The following is a 22,803-nucleotide window of genomic DNA, read 5'->3' as shown; positions in this document are numbered from 1 at the left end:
TGAATAATAAGCATGGGTCCTAGGGTTTATATTCAGTAGTGGCTGAGGGGAGAACTAAGAAACACATTCAGCCACAACCAAGTGGGATCTGAGTTTGAAGAGATCTGTTTCAGACTCAAGAGGGAAAGGGAAGGATGTAAAGAGACATTTTGCCTCTCTGCTCTCAGAACGAGAATGAAGGTTTCTATCATCTGTGTCCTGGTTATGTTCTTTCTGCTTTGTGTCTTTTTGTTTTGAGTTTTCTGAGAGAAATTGGAATAAGATAACATGCTTCAGTAATAAATCAGTCACTCCGTAGAAAAAAAATAATAAATAAATAAATAAATAAATAAATAAGGAAAGAAAGAAAAAGCTGGTTACATAGGAAGGAAGATGGAAGATAACGGTCAAGCTGGGATCAGTGGCCTCTGCTTACAATTCTAGCAAGGGGAGGTAAACCTGCATCTGAGGCTAGCCTGGGTTACAAATCAGAAATATATCTTAGAGAAACAAATGAGCAAAAGTGATAGATGTTTTTGAGGCGGTGAGCTCAGGCAAGGATGTGGAAAGGATCTTGGGAACATGGTCCATTCATTCTCAGAGCAGCCATGGTTGAGACCCTGTGACTGTGCCAGCATTCACCATCATGTGACCATCACACTAATACCTGACAGACACTAAGAAGCTGGGGCAATAATTAGCCAGTTCATAACTCTCAGACTGGTTAACACTGGGTTTGAATTAAATGTGTATAAAATATAAAATCATCTGGACTTTTATGGCTTTTTCAATGTAAAATGCAATAAAATCAGTGTTAATTGGGAGGATCATGATGTTGGATTTAGTAATGAAGCAACTGATTAATTTAAAAACAATTCCACATCCTAATGTTTGAAACAGTTTGTAAAGGACTGAGGTGTAAAAGGTTGTGGAAAAAACATGAGTTTTGTGGGTAGTGAAGAAGTGTGAATAATTGTAGTACCTCAAGGCATGACCTTTTTTTAAATGCATAATTTTGTGTTAAACAATAAAACAAGATGATTGGTTATTCCAAAATGAATCAAAGTTTTACTTTCTGACAATAAGAAAAAGCATACATATTTCTAAATACATCTCTAAGTTCTAAAATGTAATTGCCTCTTAAATAAAAAGTGATTAACATAAAGAAGCCTGGGGGTGACACACACTTGTAGTCCCTGCATTTAGGAAGGTGATTCACAAGAGTCAAGATTCTCAGGCAAGCCTGAGCTGCACAGAGAGGTCCTGTCTCAGGAAACAAAAACCAACAAAAAAGAAAATGAATAATAGAAGTTTAAAAAATTAAATATCATCTGTGCTTCTGTGATATATGTTAAGACAATCTATATAACAAAGAGTTGATTAGAATGATTAGAGTTATTAATGTATTGATTAAATAATGATAGTAGACATTGTGTGAGAAAGGGGCATTTATGACACAAGAATGTTTCTGACCAACCCCTCCCCACACACACACCTATGTCAGTCTAAGAATTTCCCTGCTGTTATCATTAATAAGAAAAGCAGTAGTTTGGGCAGTGTTGCAGTGTTGGTAGGATAGTGGTGAGCATATAGCTGTCTTCCAAGAATGGACAGCCCTTGAATGTAACACTTAAATAGAATGCTTTTAGTCTACAAATTCACTAACAAAATTATGATCATTTTCTTGGTAAATAAACGGGATTTCTATTTTGACTGAACCCTGGGTCTGTAAATTGACAGAGATTGGCTTACAGATTTGACAGTTTGCTGATGCTGGTTGAGTTTATCCATAGTTTTTATCTTCTTATGGGGAATGTTAAATTTGTTTGAAACAATTTGCATTTTATTTGTGAAGATAATCATTATTGGCCAATAACTGAAGGAGAGATAAACTCGAATATCAGCTTCTTGTCTAGATATATAGCAAATGAATGAAGTGTGTGTGGGGGGTAGGGGGTATTTATGTCTTTTTTGTGTATGTGTGTGAATGGGCAAAGATATTCTTGAAATTCAGACTCTGTGGGGATTTTGTTTTTATTTTGTTGTTGTTTGTTTGTTTGTTTTCCTAAGGCTCATTCTTTTCTAGGTGATTTGTGGCCATTGTCAGCTGTCATGGCACTGGAGTATGTGCCAATGCATTGGGTACTTTTCTGTTGTTATGATAAAAATTATTGATCAAGGCAGCCATAGAAAGAAGGGTTTATTAGGGTTATGGTTCTAGAAGAATAAGACTGGTTACAGCCGGGAAGAATGGCAGCAGACAGCAGAGATAGTAGCTGAAGCAAAAGCTGGGTTCACATCTGTAACCACTGATACCTGGCATAGAATTCAACATATTTCGGTTTATGATTAACAAAGATTATAAATTGAAGGCCAGTTCTTTGGCTATGACAAGAAGTAAGTAAATAGAAGCCTCCCCCACACTGAAAAGGGCCTTCTGAATGATGAAGTTCATATAAAAAGGAAGAATCTGAGAAATCATTCAATATCAAATGCTTTCACAGATTTCTGCTGATCAAACATCTAACATTGCTGTCCCAGCAGCACAAGCAGACATTAGAACAAGGCCTTAATTTGGCTAGGGTCTCTTGAACACAGTCCTGACTCCTGTACAGACTGAGTTATTGTATTCTGTTTGCCAGGATACCAAGGTAGATAGACATCTGGTAGAGGGGACTCTACCAGTAAGACGTTGTCTAGGTCATTCCCTGATCATCTTAGAGGGTCTTCTGCTTCTGTCACTCTGTAAAATTCCCTTCAGTGAATGGTTTTCACTCAGCAATGAGAAGACCCATCCTCTTCCAGAATCGACACAGCTTACTTTTTATGAGAGAGGTGGTAGCTGGCAGATAACTGCCTTCATTTTGTTGTTCTAGAAGAATTAAAAAAAAGAAAAAAAGGAAGTAGAATCAGAGGCACCAATAGTCTCTCTTTTTCTCTGACTCTAGGGAAGGCCAAGGAAACATGTAGACCATAAGTTCATCTTGCTTTTGCTCAGTGCTTTCTGTGGGGTTGTGTTCAGTCTTGAGGTAGGGTCTCAAGTTTCCTCTTCTCCTGGGCAGAAGGAGGCTACTGCCAAAGACACTTAGGAATAGGCAAGGCATAGAGTAATGAGGTGGAGCTATGTGGGCTAAGCAGCAGCTTGTCCGGCTTCTAGTTTGATTGCCCTGTCTTTAGCTGAAACATTTGACAGCACTGAGCTGTAGGAGCAAACTATGAAGAAGTGGGCTGCTGGCCACCTTTACTCACTCTATGCAGTCTCCTTCAGAGAAATAAACCGACTGATACTTAGACTTCAGGATGAGTTCTTGAGAGGAAAGCCAAGAAAGGGGAGTCCAGAGCAATAAGAGAAGAGGAAGAGGAGGGCCATGCACATTTTCCACCCAGCTCTTTCCCCTATTTTATCTTTTTTTTTTTTTTTTTTTTTTTTTTTTTTTTTTTAAGCAAGGGGTTACTCAGACAGACTTTGGCTCACACTCAGTTTCAGGTCTTTATCAAATCTGAGAGATAAAACTACAGTGCAGGACATCCTTGCACACCACGGGAAAGGTCTGCTGGAAAAGGCGGGGGGGGGGTGAGAAAAGAGGGGAGGGAGGCGAAAAGAAGGAATGGAGGGAGGGAGGGGAGGGGGGAGAAAGAGACTTTCTTTTTCCCTTTTCACTTACAGTATTCTGAGCATGGCATTCACTCACTGCTGCCTATTAAAACCATTTGATAAAATTTAAGTGGTTGAATAAATATGAATGCATGAATGACCAACATCCATTTTTTTCGAAAGACACAAATGAGTATCACAAATTATTTAGAAAGCAGTAGAGTCGGGGTCACTGTGAAAAACTGAAAGTCCAACTTACCCTGTGTGGCTGGTGAGACTTGGTGGTGTGTGGGAGCTGAGTTCACCTCTAAATACATGATGGTGAGATATATTTTGCTGCAGAGAAGCCTGCCTGAAGTATTTGTCACCTGTTTTCCATCTGTTTCATCTCATTGTTCTCTTAGATCGTGGTGCCTCTCAAGTTGGTAGAAGGGTGTTAAGATTGAGTTTGCTGTGAGATTAAAGGATGGCTTTTTGTAAACTCCAAGTCTCATCTGGTAACCTGTTTGTGTCTTTCTTTCAGTGAAAAAGGCGATTGAGCTGAAGTCCAGGGGAGTCAAGATGCTACCGAGCAAGGACAGCAGCCACAAAAACTCTGTCTGTGAGTCACTTTCTTTCTATATGAGGAGCAACAGCTAGAGGGGAAAACAGGAGTGGATTGAATGGTCCCTAATTTCATTCTCTGAGATGGTGCTTCTACCCCAACTGTTCTTCTCTTCTGCTTTGAAAGATTTTTCTGAGGAGAAAGAAAAACGGCCTGTTGACAAATTATCTTACTCCTGAAACAAACCCCAACCATGCCTCCTCTCTTCCCTGTAAAAGATTAGGCCTCAAAGATTTCTTTCTTAAAATCCTGTTACTCACAGAGACATCTGGAGGGATCTCTTCTCTGTGCAGTTACTCCACTTGCAGCAAACACTAGATTTGTCTTTGGAAAAGGGGAGCTAGGACTTTGAGTCTTCTTGTTCAATGTCCCTGATTATCTTGTGACTGCAGAGTAGACCTTTTGGGAAGCATGTCTGTCCACCCTAAGAGAAATACATAACCAGCTGTCAGGTCAGGTGATAGGCTTGTATTAGGTCAGTATTACATCTGAGGGTCCATCTTATCGGTACATGTCCTTCTGCTGGGCTGACACTGACATAATTTATGAATGCAAGACTCTCTTCTGCCCCTATTGATACAGGAGGGGACAAATCTGACACTTTTTTGTTTTTTGAGTATCAGAAAGTGTTCTTCCCATACCTGGGCAGTACTAAACTCTGCATGCCATGCTTGAGGATTCACCAGTGAGGAGAAGGAAGAATTGGAGAAGCCAGAAGCCTTGTAGGATCAGTGTTTGAGGAGGCTATGTGACCCTAAATGGACAGTTGAGGATAGGGAAGTATTTTCTAGAGGAAGCCGGAGGGACACTCTGCTGGTATAAACACTTGCTATGATCAGGTCCAAGATTCATCATCAATAATGCTAAACCAGTAATCATATGTGCATGATTATGTGGAAGATAAGCCAGAATATCCTAAGTGGTCCTTTCCCATCTCTGTCATGTGGTGAGCATTGGGCAGTTAGTTATCCCATGAGGAGCATCTCTAAGAAGGATCCTAGGGCTTAGCAGCAGGAGCCTGGCTCTGTAGATGCCAGGAAAGATAAAGACACTGGTTTCACTGTATCTGTGTTCTGATGGCTGGAGGTGGGCCTGTTAGGACAAGCTCTGAGCCTGATGTGTGCCTACAAGGATGGCCATTTTCCCCTTTGTACTCTGTGAATTCCTTACCAACCTTATGAGGGTAAGTTATGAGAACGCAAATTATGTTCTTCACACTTACATTGGCAACCAGCCTCATTTGGATTTCCACTGAACTAAATACTTTATGCAGATAGACAGATGCCAGTGAGCTTGGCATGGACCTTTATTTCTTCTAATGCCCTTCATTAAGGTTCAGGCTCCAGTGTCTCAGTCCTACCCAAGGGCTTGGAGACCACAGCCCCTTTTGACTACATAGTACATTCAAGCCAATATAACTCTAAAGGCTCCTCCAAACAAGGGTTTGATGATATTTGACAAAATATCTTCTAAAAGCACCTAAAAGAAAGTCAGGATAGAGTGTGAACTGTGAACCACCACCATAGATCATCTCTCTGCATTTCTTGGCCCTCATTGGGTCTTTCTCCTCTCTTTCTTCTTGAGTGTCCTCCCAGAGAAAAGCTGTGATAACAGTCACCATACCAATGCCCTTGCACAAGACAAGTCTGGTGAGACAGGTCCTCATCTGACACCTGTAGGAACAGACCATAGGAGCTGACCTTTAAAGGGGAAGCTGTGGTCTGGGTGGTCATGCTCACACTTGCATGATTGTGTGTGTGTGTGTGTGCGCGTGTGTGCATGTGTATGCGCGTGTGTGCACGCGCGTGCGCATGTGCACCACGCTCTGGTATGTTGTGGCACTCCCTCTGGCAAGTATTGAGATCACAAGTGTTCAGCACCAGACTCCACCATTGTTTGAAGTTTTAGAGAGGACAATGGTAGATACAGTCTCTCCTCTACGTCTTTTGGGCTTTCTCCAGGGGCAAGTCCATCCTAGGTGCTTTCCCTGGGAAGATGGACAGGTAAATGTCTTTCCTGCTCATTCATAAAAACAGCCACGGGGCAGGAGGAACATAGATGTCTATTGTTGGAAACAATTTCCCCATGCCAAGTTAATGACAAATGACTTTACAAATTCAATATAGATTAGCTCAGTAGAATCCACAGTACACTCTGGCTGGCTGTTGAATGTCGAGTTGCAGCTGTTTATGCCAAGCAGGAGAGGAGAGTGACTAAGAGAGCCTTGGCCATTCTAAAGCTTCCTTTAAATGCAAGGTAACAGAGTACATTGCTGTGTATGTCTTGGGAAGAATAGCCATTGAACAGTTTGAAATAAATATTCCCAAGTGCTAAGACCTTCCCTTTTTAGTTTACTTCTTTGTCCCCTTTCTGTATACACAACATTCTTATTGTTTTGTAATCAACATTACCAGCTTGAAAAACACACTTGAAGTGTAAGCCAAATTCATTTCAACTTTGCATACAAACTGTGTTATTGGCTGACAACAGTTGATTGTTTATTGTGTTTATGATTGTATCCACTGCACTGGCCACTAACTTCTCCATTGACTTATGTGGAAGGGGTAAATGGTAGAACCTATGTCTCTGCTTTTAGGAGCTCTGCTGCAGAGTGAGGTCCCCTTCAGGACCCAGGGAAGTATGTGACAGAATTCTGAATGATTGTATGACAGTCTTGACACATCGTGGCTGTCCAAACAATTTTCTGAAACAGACTATTTGGGAAAATGTATCTTTCTACCCTGGGCCATGTGTGCCGACCCATCCAGTGTGGTCACTTTCATTTTCCTAATTTCTCTTTTTGCAGGTTTGGAGTAACCACAGGGAACAAATCAAAAGACTGAGACTGCTAGCCATAGTCGCTGACTTTTTAACTATGCTCACAAAATTTAGCCATTCTATCTTGAGTCCAATCTTGTTTCCCTGATGCACTGTGACTCCCAAACTCAAATCTCCAGCAATGGGTTTTTCCAGGGAGATTTTCTGGCCTGGGTCTTCTCTTTATAAATGGATCTGCAGATGCTAGGAGGAAGGAAGGGGAGAAACTGTGAATTCTCATTAATTGGGCACTTCTGGGAGATTAGGAAGAGAAGCCAGCTCACCACTTTCACCGTTTTAGAAAATGATTTTCATGTGACCCACTTTGAGAATAGATTGAGGAAGTTCTGACTTCCCTCTTGACTCCAGCCTTTTTCATCCACTGTCTGCCTATAGCAGAGATCCCCCTCCCTGTCTTTCCCCCCGGAAGTGTATTAGCCATAGACAGTGGCATCTTTACTGATGCTCTGATACTTCAGTCTAGAACTCACCTCCAGGAAGCATTTTCACAGGCAGTAATTGCCTGGATAATAAGAGGTGTGGTTGCTAGGTACTCCCTTACAGAATGCTACAGTCAGTATATGTGACTTGCTTTGCCTATCTCCAAAAATCATATTGTGTTTTATAAAAATGTCATCAAAGATACCACACTTGTGGTTAAATGTTCAGGGACACATCCCACCATCAGGGCTCATTTCCAGGACACAGCTCCTCTAGGATTTATTTGAGTGATAGCACACACGTGCATGATCTCTCTGCTTTCTTAATAGAAACTCTGCCTGCATTTGAAAGAGCCAGGCTCCTCACATGGAGACAGCCAGATCAGCTTTAAGGCAGGTTTTGAAAGAAGAAAAAATAATAGTTCCATTAACCTCTAACAGCCATCCAAAGGTTTGATAATAAAAAGAGGGATAATTGCCCCAATCTGCTTTCTTCCATTGCATGTAATTCCAGGGTGCTTTTCGATCATTACAGATCTTTGCTCTCTTCAGAAGACTGTATACCTCATGCTGCATGAAAGTACTAGATTTAATGTAGCACTTTATAAATCAGGTTAGTAAATTATGCAGCAAATGAATAGGTTTTTGTCACCGCAGGATTTGAAATATCTTCGTAAATACCCACGAAAACCTTGCTGTGAAAAGCTGAAGTCTTAGATTCATCTGGGAAAGGAAAAGCTGAATGAGAATTTGTCTGCAAAGTGAAGTGGTCCATCACATTCCACAGGACATTCACATGCATGTAATTCTTAAAGCAACCAGGACTATAAGGTCTGCTAAGTAATGAAAAATAGGACTCAATTGGGTTCTAGATGGTGAAATTCAAGACCAAGCATAGTGGATAATAAAAAGCTCTACGAGCATCCAAGTGGACCAAGGCCAAAGCCTGGCTGATTAGCTGAAGAGAGGATTCACTGAGCAAAGTAACCAGAGGCTGTGTCCTGTTATTCTTGTAACTGATACAGAAGCCTGGGGAAGGTACCTCCACTGGCCTCCACTGAAGGAGAACTGTGGGGCTTAGTATGCCCATGGCAGATTCTAGGGACTCAGCATATCACACATGTGTTCATCCATAACCTGAACTTTTTTATCTTGGAATGTCTGGATGACTGTGGTACTGTTTCATCTTCAGGTGTCTGTGGAGTGGGAATATTGCTAATGTCCATCAGGGGAGGGAGCCCCTGTGGTGATAGGTAAATGGTTTATGTGACTACAAACATTGGGAGTTCAGTCACAAAGGTCTAAAGGCTAAATTGATCATTTGCTGAAGGTCTTTCCTCAATTACACTCTCAGCCTGTCAACTGTAGACACAAAGAGGTAAGTTGGCAGGATCAATTAATGAGGCTGGCTCTCAAGGTAGAGAAGGAGGTAGATTTCAGAGTCAAGAAATACTAAGTGGGCAGAAGGGGATAGAGAAATGAGGCAAACCCCACAAGTCAGGCCATTTCATTGAGAAGGTATTCTTAGGTTTTAGAGACAACATTGGAAATAGCACCAAAGGCATCTCATTCATTACTGTCTTCATGGAATTACAAACTATACAATCCAACTGACTTCTCTTTCCCAGTGAGGAAGCAATAAGATTGCCCATAGTTGGGCAATCTGCTCTTTGGCTTCAGTCTATGTGAGGTTTTGAGGTAAATATTCCAAGCTTTTACTCACAGGTGAGCATGCTCGTTATTTATGTACCATTTTAAGGAAACTAGTGGATGCTCTGTAATATGGCACATACAAGGAAGGACCCAGGGATGGGGCTGATATAGGTTAAGGAACAGACAATTTGTCTGCCTTTCTCAATGTTTTCAGGAAACATTATGCCTAAGATCAGCCAGGGCCACCTTGGTATGAATGGACTTGCCTGCACACAATCTACCCACTCTCCTGTGCCTCCAACTTGAAGACATTTATGTTTTCAGGACCTATTAAATATCCACTAGATCTTTCTCATTTTTGACTTTGAAATTATGAATTCACAAGACATGGTAAAAATTGACAGAAGCCATTTCTCTTCCCTTCCTTTTCAAGGTGTTCCCAATGGGTGTCATACACTGTTAAATATAGAGCAGAAATTAGGAAATTTACAAGGGCTAGTAAAGAGAATGTAGTCAAATCCAGTAGTGGCATGCTTGCCCCCTCCCCGTGTGTGTGTGTGTGTGTGTGTGTGTGTGTGTGTGTGTGTGTGTGTGTGTGTGCGTGTGTGTGTGTGTGTGTGTGTGTGCACTTGCCCATGTGTGTGTATATCTCCAGTGCCTCCCTTGTAAGGTCTTCCTTATAGGCATCTTCCCTAGGTGGCTACTGCTAATTTTGTCTTGATTGCTGTGTACAGTCCTAGACTATCGTGTACATGACACCACACAGCATGCAATCTTCTGGATAGACCTTCCCACTCAGCGCAGTTTCTCCAAGCTCCACCTAGTCATTCCAGCTTTACTTTTGGCTTCGTAGTTTTTTACAGCCAAATACAGGCCAGGTGAAGTACTAGTTAATCCTTTGAAAGATAGTGGATCTGGGTCCAGGATAAACTACTATGACTAAGGAAACTACTAACATTTGTGAGCAGGGTATTGCATGAACACAGGCTTTCTCTTCTCTTGGGAAAAATGCCCAGAAATAGAATTACTTCTATGCTCTGTGATAACCACAAGTTTAGCTTTGCAGCAAATTATCAAACTAACATCCACAGTGGATGTCCTACATAGTATCCTCACCTGTGTTTGTATAATTACATTTTTTTTCTGCCTCATCCGTTTTATCTCATTATGGTGACAATTTGGTTTGTATTTCTTTAATGACTAATGATATACAAGATTCATTCATGTCCAAATTTTCTGTGTTTATAGCTTTTCCAGAGACAATTTCTGATTGTTTTTTTCTTGTTGACTTTTGGCCACTCTTTATATAGTCTAGACACTAGTCCTTTGTGGAATATATGGAGTGCAAATAGTTTTTCCATGTCTGCATATTGTCTTTTTTTCTTTTCCTTGGGTTCTTTGGAAGAACTAATGTCTTATTTAGCTGATAGATTTCAAAGACAAACATAGATCTGGTTTTTCTTGGGAGACAGAAGACTTAAAACTCTTGGGTGTCATGACCATGGGTCAAGAAGAAGCACATGCTACATCTTCCCTAAGCAGTCGCATAGCCAAAGCCAACAGAAGTCAGGGATCTGCTGTGTACAGGGTGTTTCAGTTGTCTACCAAATATAGCAACTTGCACACTATCCTCATTCATAGTTCCATTTCCACAGATCTCAAAAAAGCTATATTCATCTAGAAATGAGGGAATTTATGTTATAAAATGTGAGTATAAGTGATAAAGATCTGAGTAAATATTTTTATATTCCTATTCACTTACTTCAATATTCTTGATGGTCCTATAATTTGGGATTAAAGCTGACAATTGTTTTATTTACTGACTTCTGAAGCAAAAATGGAACAGTCGAAGTTATACAATGACAATTTTAAGTTTTCAGAAGGGCCCGATTATTCATTAGCACATTGAATTAAATGAGATAATTTAGTTCCAACAATTGATTATTTAATCCTTATATTTGTTTAGTCATATCCATTCAGTTCAGTGCAGTGGTATTCTCATGTAGAGGGAATTCTCAGTAGTAGAAGAAATATAAGCCTTCATTGAAGACGCATGAGAGCTGGTGAGGATGAGAGCAGAGAGTCAGCAGAGATTCAAAGGCTAGATAGGAAGTGATGTTCTTTGAACAGTCAAAATGCCATGTTAGCAAGCTTTTCTCTACAGGCAGCATTAGAATTCTGCACATTCAACTTGCCTGTTTAAATCATCCATCAGAGAGTTTGCCCTTGAGTTGGAAGCACATATAACATGACATACACCAGGCAGCACTCAAATGTTCTGCTTGCAATGTCTATCTGGGAACATTACAACTTCAGCAAAAATTCACTTGCAGGAACATGCAAGAATTTTTAGTACTCAAGTTCCACAAAAAGGTGCTGGGTTTCTATTTTGATATGGACATATAGGGGGCACTGTGTATATCTCTGAAATTGAAGAAAATAGCTGATGTTTATTTAAATTTTCAAATGATTGAAGATAATTGTGAGAATGTTCTAGGCATTCTATGAGAATCTTCTGTGCAAATACTCAATGTGATATTTGAAACATAGTATCTCATTTATGAGATTAGAAACCATCAACTGTGGACAAATTTGATGCTTGTATCATCTACTGTCAGTGTTGTTTCTAGCCACCTATTCTCTTATTTAGGTCCAGAAAACATTTAAAACTTACCTATAACATTAATTATTTAAATTAGGTTTTAACTATTACGCACGTTTATGCAATACATACCAACCACTCCCAGCCCCAACCTCCCTACCACCCTTATGTTTTCCATTCTGGACAAATCTTTCATGATCATTTCTATTCATTTTCTTTTGTTCCCACTAAGATTAAACAGAGCCATCTGTATGTGACCCTGGGCTTGGAACCATCTATTGGAGCCTGGTAGGTTCAGCAGAGTGAGCACAAATAAATCCAGTGTCTCCCTTCTTCAGGAATCCATTGTTAGCCAATAATCACTCAGAGGTAAAGAGTAGGACTCTGTGAACTGGCCCTGCCTGATTGACCATTGGCAGGGTTAGTAATGTAACCTTGTTCTGTACCCAGACCGGTAGCTAGAATTGTTGTGAGGCACTGAGTTCAGTGGGAGGATCGAGTCTAGAGAATAACATGTCATGGCTCTTTACTGTTACCCTCTGGCTCTTACATACGTGTTATGAGGACTTTCCTGCGAGCCTGGTCCCACAGACATATCAGCCCCAAAGTAACACACAGAGACTCTATTTGTTACAAAGCTGTTGGCCGGTTACTAGCATTTCTTACTGATTAGCTCTGACTTAACTATTAACGCATTTTTCTATTAATCTAAGTATTTCCACGTCTTGGCTTCCCGGGAATGCCAGACCTGCACCTCCTTTGCCAGATACATCTCTGTAGAGAAGAGAGCAATTGATTTTCTGTTTGTCTCTGCTTATATTCTGATTCTGCCCAGCTATATCACTTCCTGCCTGTCTGTACAGAACTCCAGACCTCTATGGTTATCTAATGGCAGTATCTGCCATGCTGTATCACTTCCTGCCTGACAAATCAGTGTTTTATTCATCAACCAACAACACAAACATATGTACAGAAGAGCATTTGCCATCAAAGTACTTCACTCTCTCTCTTCTGAAGTCATCCCTGAAGCTTTGAAGGGTTGCCATGCATGTCTAGTTTAGGGCTGAACCCACAGCTGTTGCTTATTCTCTTCTCTTCATCTCAGTCTGCCACCAGTCTCTACATTCACCACTATTCATTACAAGGGGGCAAGGGGAGGTGTTTGTACTACAGCTTGTCAAATTTTAGTTCTGCATTCCATCCCGTTTGCTTTGCTGAGGTGTATGTAAACCTGGCCTTGCTGAGTTTCAGAGTTCCCCCTCCCTTCACTGTGCACATGACCCCCTGTAAATTCTCCTTGGGTGGTTCCTGGTCCATACCATAGCTTCCTCCAAAATAACAACCTCCCTTCATCTGCAAATAAGCAAATATCCCAGAGTCCTCTTCCATGTCTCTGATAAACTCACCATCAGGAAATAAGTTTGTATTTCTCATGATGTCTGTCTTAATATTCAATGTGTAAAGAGAGTTGACTGTAGTGTGCTTTATTGAAACAGAGCTGAGGATGCAGGGAAATGAGTGACTCATTTTACATTTTGTTGCTCAGCATCTCCTATGCAAAGTTAAATGTTTTGGTGAAGATACAATTTGCAAATTCTACCTTAGACCACTGGGGTTTTTTATTAGCATATGTTAATTGTGCATAATAATGGAGTTCCTCATGACAGTCTCATGCATTTACATACTGTATTTGGATCTCCTGGCCTTCTATCTTCTGCTCATCTCCACCGGCTTCTTTCCTCAACCAGTGTATCATTTCCGTTTGGGGGTTGTTTTGTTTTCATTTTGTTTGGTGACCATGGGTTTAATTAGGGTTACTTAGAGGCATATGTATGTGTCAGGTTATGTTTACAGGGTCATGGACAGGTCATCAGGAGTTATAGCACTGAGGAAAAGAAGATGTTTCTCTCCTCAGCAACAGCTTCCACCTTGTCCCAAGATCACTATCCCCAAAGGCTTGTGGTGTCTGTGACTGAAGGCACCCTTGCTATTGTGTTGTTGCTATTCTATTCATTTTTCTAGTTAATTAAGAAAATATTCTGGGCATTTTCATGTTCACTGTCACTCCGTGGGGGGAGGGGGGAGAGAGGAGAGTTCCCACTCTATTCCTCTCAGGTACACACACAGCCTCTTGTCCATTGTGGATTGTGGGCACCTCCATGACTAGACTGTGCTGAAACAGAAGTCTATAGTTTATAATGGATATGTCATTACTGCTAGATGTCTCATGGGTTTGAGCAAATGTGTCATGTTGTGTGGAACCATATAGAGGTATGCAGTGTTTACATCTTCAGTTTCTGTCCTTACATCTTCTATTCACCCTAAACCCTGCTGACAAAAGTCTGCAAGTCACCAAAGTTTTGTCTTTTCTGAAATGTTCTACAGTTAGAAACATGTAGCCTACAGCTTTTCCAGATGAACACCTTTTACTTAGATGCACATGTTAAGTTTTCTCCATGACTGTGGTTTCCAGTGTTGGATCATTGCCTTCAGTTCAGATGTCCCTGAAACCATTGTTCATCTCTCTTCTCACTAAAGAAGCCTTTGGTGCTCTCAGCTATGGGTAGTTACTTACCAGTTTAGGTCTGTGAGAAATTCTGACCCTGACACTCTCCTCAGCAATGAATGGCCCGGCTCTTCCTCCCAGAGTCCCATGCTCTCCTCAGCAATGGCCTGGCTCTTGCCTCTCAGAGTCCCCGGCATCTGCTGCTGTTAGTTTTCTAGGTTTGGGCCACTGGGAGGGGTGTGTGCGAGCTGAGCTTTGTGGTTTCAAATTGCATTTCTGTTTATGACATGAGGTTTTGAAAACATTTTGTATATTTATATCCTATCTGCCTGTCATTGTCAGTGAAATGTGTGTCTAGATTTTCCCTGGTTTTAGTTGTTGCTTTTTAATTGGGATCTAAGAGATTTTTGTCAGAGGGTCGTTTGACGTTTGGGAAATTTTTTATTCCCTGGAGTCAGGCTGCCTTGGGACACACAATGTATCTCAGAGTCCTCAGATTCTCTCTTCCACAGCACGGTCTTCAGCAGAGAAAATCCCCATTTTAATAAATTCCAACATGTTTCTTCTGAGGTTTTTCTAGATTTATAGCTTTTCATTTTATACTCAGACATGTGAACATTTTGGGAGGAGAGTAAGGTCCGTGTCTATGGTTTCCTTCTGTTGCGTGTGTCCCATCACCTTTCACCGAAGGAGCCAGCTTTGCCCCTCTTAGTGACCTTTCCTCCTTGGTCACTGCTCAGTAGACTCTACTGCGACTTGTGTCTTGGCTCTCTCTTGTTCAGCTGACCTGTGAGTCCTTTTATTTTGAATGTATGAAGAATTCTTGGACGCAGAAGTTCAGCCTAGAAAGATTTTGTAGGCAGGTACTATATTATTAGTCATGAATAAACATGAACTTCATGTTTCCCCTAAATGACTGTTTTGTTTTGGTTTGATTTCCCCAGGACTTTACTATAAAAATGACAATTACAGCTGTGTAGAGCAATGGCTGTCAATCTGTGGGTCACAATACCTTTGTGGAGGGTCGAATGACCCTTCCACAGGGTCACCTAAGACCACTGGAACACACAGATATTTAATTTGTGATCCATAGCAATAGGAAAGTTATGAAGTAGCATTGGAAATAATTTTGTGGTGGGGAGTCTCCACAACATGACAAAGTGTATTAGAGGATTGCATCATCAGGAAGATTGACAACCACTGGTGTAGAGAAACACGCTACTCACAGGCACTGCCACAGTGCTTCACACATGCCTCAGAGAACAGCTCCACAGGACCTTCAAATGGGCTGCTGCCTCCACATCGCTCAGGAAGACCAGGAAATTCACATCACTGATCTGGCATCTAAAGCCTGAATGCCACGATGCCTCCTGGTACATGTCTGTCATCCCAGCCATTTAGAAGGCAGAGGCAGGGCAATGGCACATTCTAGACTAAAATGAGCTTTAGAGTGAATTCAGAGTAAGCCTAGGAAGCCGTGCCTCCAAAAGAAGAAAATATGAAAGAGGGTTGAAGATAATAGTGTTCTACCTAGTATGGGTCAAGCTTTACATTCAATCCTTAGTGCTACAAAAGGGTAAATTAATAGCTAGTTAATGCTGGGGTAGAGTTACAGCTCATATATATATAGAGTGAAGCCTTTCATCCAAGCCATGAGCTGAGAAAGAAAAATAAATAAATGAAATAAAGAGCTCTCTGAAATAAAAACAGTAAATAATAAATTCTATATGAAAGTTACCTCTGCACAATATATTATTACTTCTTCATAAATACCATTCCATGCAATGTTCTGTTAATATATGAGTTAACATACTCAGAGTAGTTCACAACTCTCTTGTGTTCTGTCCCATGATACAATAGACAATATTTGTGCTTTTTGATAGAATTATACGACTGCATTCATTTACTTTTCACAAGTATTTACTGCATCCTCATCATGTAGGTGCTCCTGGGTAGTTTACACTGTGTCTAAATAGAAGATAAAAACATTACTGTGATGCAGACAAATGGACCAAGTTCAATATCTGCCATATGCAAAATACACTTATATAAACATGTGTAGTAAGAAAGAAAATCGCCTGAGTGTACTTGGCATTTTCACATCACAAAGTGGGGTACAAGTGGGTTGGTTTACAACTTTCAGTGAAGCAGAGAAGCTCAGGTAAACATGGTGAAAAGCAAATGCTTTGGATGGCTCAGGAACTATGGGGCTCTTAGTACCCATGGACATGAGCTGACTCTGGCCATAACAGACAACAAGAATGTCCCCCACTGTAGAATGGAGCAAAGATCAAATGTTTTTAAAGCTGGGCTTTGCCACAACTCAAAGCCCTGTGATCTTGAATGTGGCTGAGATTTTCTAGGGTCAGTAGCCATTAGCTAGAGTGGGAGACAAGCTGTGACCCCAGCATGTGACTATTAGCACAGAAATTTCATTAAGTCTTCCAAGAGATGGACATCTAAGATGACTGGAAGAAAACAAAATTTAGTCAGAAGTTTACTAGCTCAGCTGTTAAAGATTCTGGCTCATACTTGAAAAGGTTACATATTAATTCATGTTGCAAAGATCTATTTCCCCAGCTTCCCTTTGCAAGTGGAAAATATGTTTAATTCTAGCATGTGTATTATACACTCTCATGTGGTTCAGGAGCCCTATCAGGAGGCCCAAGCAGAAGCAGTTATTCAACCCCTTGTATTCTTAGTTAGACAAAAATTTAATAAATATAAATAGGACAGGGCCCTGGGTGTTTGGGGAAGGGGTTGGAGAATGGCCAGGAGGATGAGGAGCCACTTACACGATGACAGATTTCCTAGGCTCTGCTATGTCATCTGCAGGAGAGTGTTTCCCTTCCTTTACAAGGGCATTTTATCAACTTTTTTTTTTTTTTTTTAAGAAACAATGAAGGTTGAAGTGATTATCTTTCCACTGCTCTATTTCTTTCTGTCTTAATTCACAATAATCAATGGTTCAATTCTGAAGTGGAATGTTCATAATCCCAAGGGTGGAAGCCAATCTCAGATGGACTGGTGGCCCTAGTATTCTATAAGCACAAAAGTCTGCTTATTGACATGGGTCCTTCGCTAGGGTCTCACTGTAGCTTCTGAAGGGCACATTTGTGACAGCTCCTCCTGTGTTAGGATGCCAATACACTGTCATTATACAAGAAGCCATCATTATAATGAATAGAGCAGTCTCATTTTACAGAAAGGAGCCCAAGCTGAACTCCAATGGCAATTTGATGATGTGTGGTGAATATTCAGAGAGTTTCTTCAGTGAAAAGACAATTAGACCACAGTGTCATTAAACCCAGCATTCTGGCTACAGTCAGCCCCAGGCTACTTTACTTTATAGTCACTATTTTGACATAAAACAAGAAAATGGCTTTAGTTTTGCAACCTAGAATCAGATTTTGTCAATCAGCTTAAATGTTGCTCTTGCAATTACATCAAGATAATTACTCCAAAGATTACTTACAAGGTTCCTATAGGAACCCAGAAAATTGATGGCTAGAAAATAGAATTCCTGTTTTCATTTTAAGAAGTATATGCCTCCTTCAAGTTGAGGCTCATCTGAGCCTCAAAATGTTGGTTCTAGAATTAATTTTCTCTTTGGACTTTATCACAGAAGTTATCTGTCAAGTTCTGATCAGTCCTGCTGCATTGCTACAAATGTCCAAATGGAGACAGTAGCCTTTTACATTGTTACATTGTAGACAGTAGAACTGTATTGACTTATGCTGGGAAGTTCCACTGCATTGCTACATTGTAGACAGTAGAACTGTATTAGCATATCTTGCTAAGTTCTGAGGCATTGTTACAATGTATACAGTAGAACTATATTAATATATGCCAGTAGGGGAGGGGCATAAGTATTTTGATGAAAATGTTGGTGTTGGGATAAATTCTGTAGTATTCAATAGCAGGCAGGTCATATGACACCGTAGTAAGGTCAAGAGTGTTGTTTTACTTCCTGTGTGGTATGTGAAAAGGTATTAAATTATTATCACCACAGGAAGAGGAGTCATGATACTCTTTCTGATGGTTTGTGTAGTCTCCTGGATGATGTGCTCAACATTGAGAAAGCCAAGCCAAAGTTCAAAACACACATGTAATTAAGAGGACTATGTAGTGTCATTTAGATAAAAAATATACCTATTTTTAAAAGTTCCTTGTGTTCTGTATTTGGAATCCATTGTCACTAAGCAGGAACATATGGGTGTGCTACATCTGGAGTCAGTTTATCAGTAGTGTGAAGAGGTTCTCAGGAGCTGAGGTACTGCTTTAGCTTTATGTAAAACAAAAATTTTGCCATTCTGAAAATTAACTTAAATTTAGTGTTCAAACAATCATTTTGAAATCAATCAATAACATTTAAAAGTCATGTGTATGTAAATGTGTGTATAGTGTATTTGTATGCATGTGTGTGTGAATGTGTACATATGTATGCATGTTTGTATGTGTGCTTGTGGTATGTGTATGCATGTATGTATTTTGTGTGTGTGTGTGTGTGTGTGTGTGTGTGTGTGTGTGTGTGTAAAATGCTGAGGTTTTGGTACCAGCTAGAAAGGTGCTCCCCAGCTGAGCTGGATCTTCAGCTGTCTTTTACTATTTGCTTGTTTGTTTGTTTGTTTTTGGTGAGTCAGAGTCTCAATTGACCATGTTGGTCTTGAACTCACTATAGCTTAGCTATGCTTTGGACGTGTAGTCCTCCTGTCTCAGCTCCCTGAGCAGATCCTTCCAGCTTTCTCTTACTTGTTAAGATCATTGGCAAAGCCAGGGATGCAGAACTAAGACAAAGACAGTTACAGGGAGATGGAATTAATATTTGAAGGCAGCCTGATCTACAAAGTGAGTTCAAGGACAGCTAGGACTGTTATACAAAGAAACCCTGTCACAAAAAACAAAAACAAAACAAAATGAAAAACTGAAGGCCTTGGCTTGGCATTTAGTCCCTGTCTGGGAAACTTTGCTGTGTGGTTGATTGTCTTTGTGCCTCACAGTAAGAGCCAACAACATCATAAGATAAGTACAGGTGCTGGTTTATATGTGTGGGGATCTATATTGGTCAGGAACCATGGCATAAATATGATATTTAGCAAAGCCCCTTGAAACTTTTTCTTTTTTAGCTTAAGGTTTTATTCATGTTTTCATGTCCTTGTGCATGTGCCTGACTATATATATATATATATATATATATATATATATATATATATATATATGTGTGTGTGTGTGTGTGTGTATGTGGACCATGTATATGTGGTACCCATGAACTCCAAAAGGGGGCAGCATCAGGTACCTGGTGCTCAAGCCACAGGCAGTTGTGAACTGCCATGTTGGTGCTGGGAAACAAACCTGGATCTCCTGTAAAAAGGGCAAGAGCTCTCATCCACTGAGCCACCTCTCCAATGCTATCAGCTTCAAATAACTCTGTCACACAGTAGTAAATGGCCCGTAGAGTGCTGACAGACACCCATGCTCCTGTGTGGGTTATTACTCTGCATTCCCCTCTCCACAGAAACCTTCGGAACATTAAGAATATCACTCTAGAAAAGACATTCTTGGGCTCGAGAGATGGTTCAGCAGTTAAGATCATTGGCTGTTCTTCCAGAGGTTCGGAGTTAAATTCCTGGCAACCACATGGTGGCTCACAACCATCTGTAATGAGATCTGGTGCCCGTTTCTGGCCTGCAGGCATACATGCAGACAGAACAGTGTATGCATAATAAATAAATATTTTTTAAATGATTAAAAAAAACAGAAAAGAGGTTCTCAGTGATTAAAGTCAGCTGACTGTGGTTTTGTGGCTGAATAATCAACAGACTATGTAAAACAACCTATCTGAGGGCCTTCCTTCTTGCCCCACACCTTCAGAAGCAATAATCCCCTTCATTAGGTATTGACAGGGTGCATGGAGAAACCCTGTCATGTTAGCAGCCCTTTTGATCAAGCTTCTGCTCTCAAGGCCTTCCTGACTTCTATTTGCATAGATATATGTCTGGAACAAGATGTCAGAAGGCAGGATAAAACATAGATGAAGCATGGCTGGTCTAACTTAGAAAATATTATGGGCACATTTAGTTTTATATAATTATGTAGTTTATAAAGAAAATATGTGATTCTTTTGAATAAAAATGAGTGGTCCATTTTTTACAAAGTGAAGACTTTTGTTTCTGAAACATGCTTTCAGCATGTAGACTAGGCTGACCTTGAATTCATAGAGTTTGCTTGCCTCTGCCTCCTGAGTGCTGGGATTAAAAGTGTGAGCACAGGTCATTAATCCCAGCACTCAGGAGGCAGAGGCAGGCAGATCTCTGAATCTCCAAGTTCAAGGCAAGCATGATCTACAGAGTGAGATCCAGGACAGCCAGGGATTTTCAGAGAAACCACCACTCCTGGCATGGTCCAGTAATTGTTTTTCTTGAGTTTAAAAAAAAAAAAAAAACAGACTCCCAGAACAAACTAGTTAACCAAGTGGTTGAGTTTTCCCAGCCCTGGCTCAGAGAGATCTAGAAAGGGCAGTGTTCCCCAATGTTCAAAGAGCTGTGGCTCTGCCTAAATTGTAAGCAAAGGTAGGAAATTGTTTCATGGGCTCCTTAATCTGAGGATCCTCCATGATTGTCATGATTGTCATTTCTCCTCCTCACCAATCGGAGTGCTATGGAGTCCCTTCCTTGCTTTTTGTCCTTTGACACCAGGCACTTAACTGACAATGAGTAACAGCCTTGTGTCCTGTGTTTTCCAGTGTGGCACTCAGGGTAAGCATGCTTCCTTCAGAAGGTAAACCTCTGAGTTTCTGAACATCTATATAAGAAATACCCTTCCATCTATTTTATAGATAACTATTTCCACTGACTGGTTTTGTGTGCCTACCAGATACAAGCTAGAGGAAGGAGAGGAAGGAGCTTCAGTTGAGGAAATGTCTCCTTGAGATGCAGTTGTAAGGCATTTTCTCAATTAGCGATCTATGAGGTTGATTAGTGACCATTCTGTACAGTGCCATCCCTGAACTATTGATCCTGAGTTCTATAAGAAAGCAGGCTGAGCAAGTCATGAGAAGCAAGGCAGTAAGCAGCAGCCTGTCATGGCCTCTGCATCAGCTCCTGCATCCAGGTTCCTGCTCTGTTGGAGTTGCTGTTCCTGACTTCATTTGGAGATGGACAGCAATATGGAAGTATAAGCCTTTCCTCCTCAACTTGCTTTTTGCTCATAGTGTTTCATTCTTACTCATTTTGTAGCCCAGGCTGGCTTGGAATTCACTATGTAGCTCAACTAGCCTTGAACTTGCAGTAAATCTCCTGCCTCAAACCCTCCCATTTCTGAGACTGAATACAAGAGTGAGTAACTATGACTAATGTCCAATAAAATATAATCATATCATCTTAACCCTTCCCTTTCATCCCTCAATTCCACTCCAATCGAATGCTTTTTATACCCACAATTCTCCCTTTAAAGTCATGGCCTCTTTTTCTTTGATTAGTAGTAATGCACGTATTATTATAAAACACACACAGAGAGAGAGAGAGAGAGAGAGAGAGTTCTTTGTCTACAGTTAAGACCCTAGGATTTCTACATTAACACTTGTGTCATTATCCAGATCTTGTTTTGGCAGGCATATTGTTGAAGTATCATGGGTATAGCTTCACTGTTTTCTGTTTTTGTTTGTTTGTTTGTTTGTTTGTTTTTTATAGGAGATGAAATCTCACAGCAAACTTCCTAGTCCTCTGGCTCTTACAATCTTTCCACCCCCATTCCAAAATATTCTGTGAGGCTTGGGTATTTTAATTAATACTTTGATAATTTCATACAATTTGCTTTATTTACATACTAGATATGTAAATATATATTTACCCTTATTCCTCTCAGACCCACCTCCATCTCCCTTCTTCATGTCTTCTTTAAAAATTTAATAACCCATAGACTCAAATTTGTGCAATTCATTTATTTAGAGTGTGGGGCTTCCACTGGAGCATGGCCAACCTCTTTGGAGCCACATTCCATTAAAGAAACTTGTGTATTTCTTCACAGAATCTATCAGCTGTCCATGGCTCCTGGACATGGAGTCCTTCCTACTTGAAGCTAGAATGTTGATGGTCTTGATCCTGTCATATCTTGTTCTGGACCCATAACAGCTGTGACTTCATGAGTAGAGTGGCCCTGTCATGCCCAGAAGACCCCATTTTCACAAGCATTTTCCAACCTCTGGCTCTTATAATCTTTCCACTCTTTCTCCTATAGTAGTCTCTGAGCCTTGGCAAGGGTTGTAAAGGTTACAAGGGTCGTCTGACTGAGTACTGCATGAAAATTTATTCTCTGCACCATGACCAGTTGTGACTTTCTGTATTAACCATCCCCCTCTGTACAAAGAGAGCTTTTCCTGTGAGCTCCAAGGGCTGCACTAATCTGTGGTTACAGAGATAATTTAGAGGGCCGTTTGACTCTATGAGTATTTAGCAGAACAATACAGTAGGTTCACCCTTCGAATCTCTGAGCTCCCAAAACATAGGTTCTTGGACAGATGTTAAGTACCAGTATGTGTTTTCTCCTATTCAGCAGAGTTTCAATCTAATTGGAAAGTGACTGATTACCCCCATAACATTTGTGAACTGC

The 22,803-nt window shown here is 40.6% G+C and overlaps 1 protein-coding gene across 1 annotated transcript in view; it reads left to right on the top strand.

The window, feature by feature from the left end:
* Nucleotides 1-22,803, top strand: part of Csmd1 (CUB and Sushi multiple domains 1) — a 1,460,794-nt gene that overhangs the window by 962,297 nt on the left and 475,694 nt on the right. The window contains exon 7 of the mRNA XM_051182080.1: nucleotides 4,098-4,175. Coding sequence (XP_051038037.1) covers nucleotides 4,098-4,175 — 78 coding nt within the window. The remainder of the gene's footprint in view (nucleotides 1-4,097; nucleotides 4,176-22,803) is intronic.

This window comes from Phodopus roborovskii, unplaced genomic scaffold (assembly GCF_943737965.1).
Source record: "Phodopus roborovskii unplaced genomic scaffold, PHOROB, whole genome shotgun sequence".
Classification (NCBI taxonomy): domain Eukaryota; kingdom Metazoa; phylum Chordata; class Mammalia; order Rodentia; family Cricetidae; genus Phodopus; species Phodopus roborovskii.
This window is presented reverse-complemented; position numbering and strand designations above follow the sequence as displayed.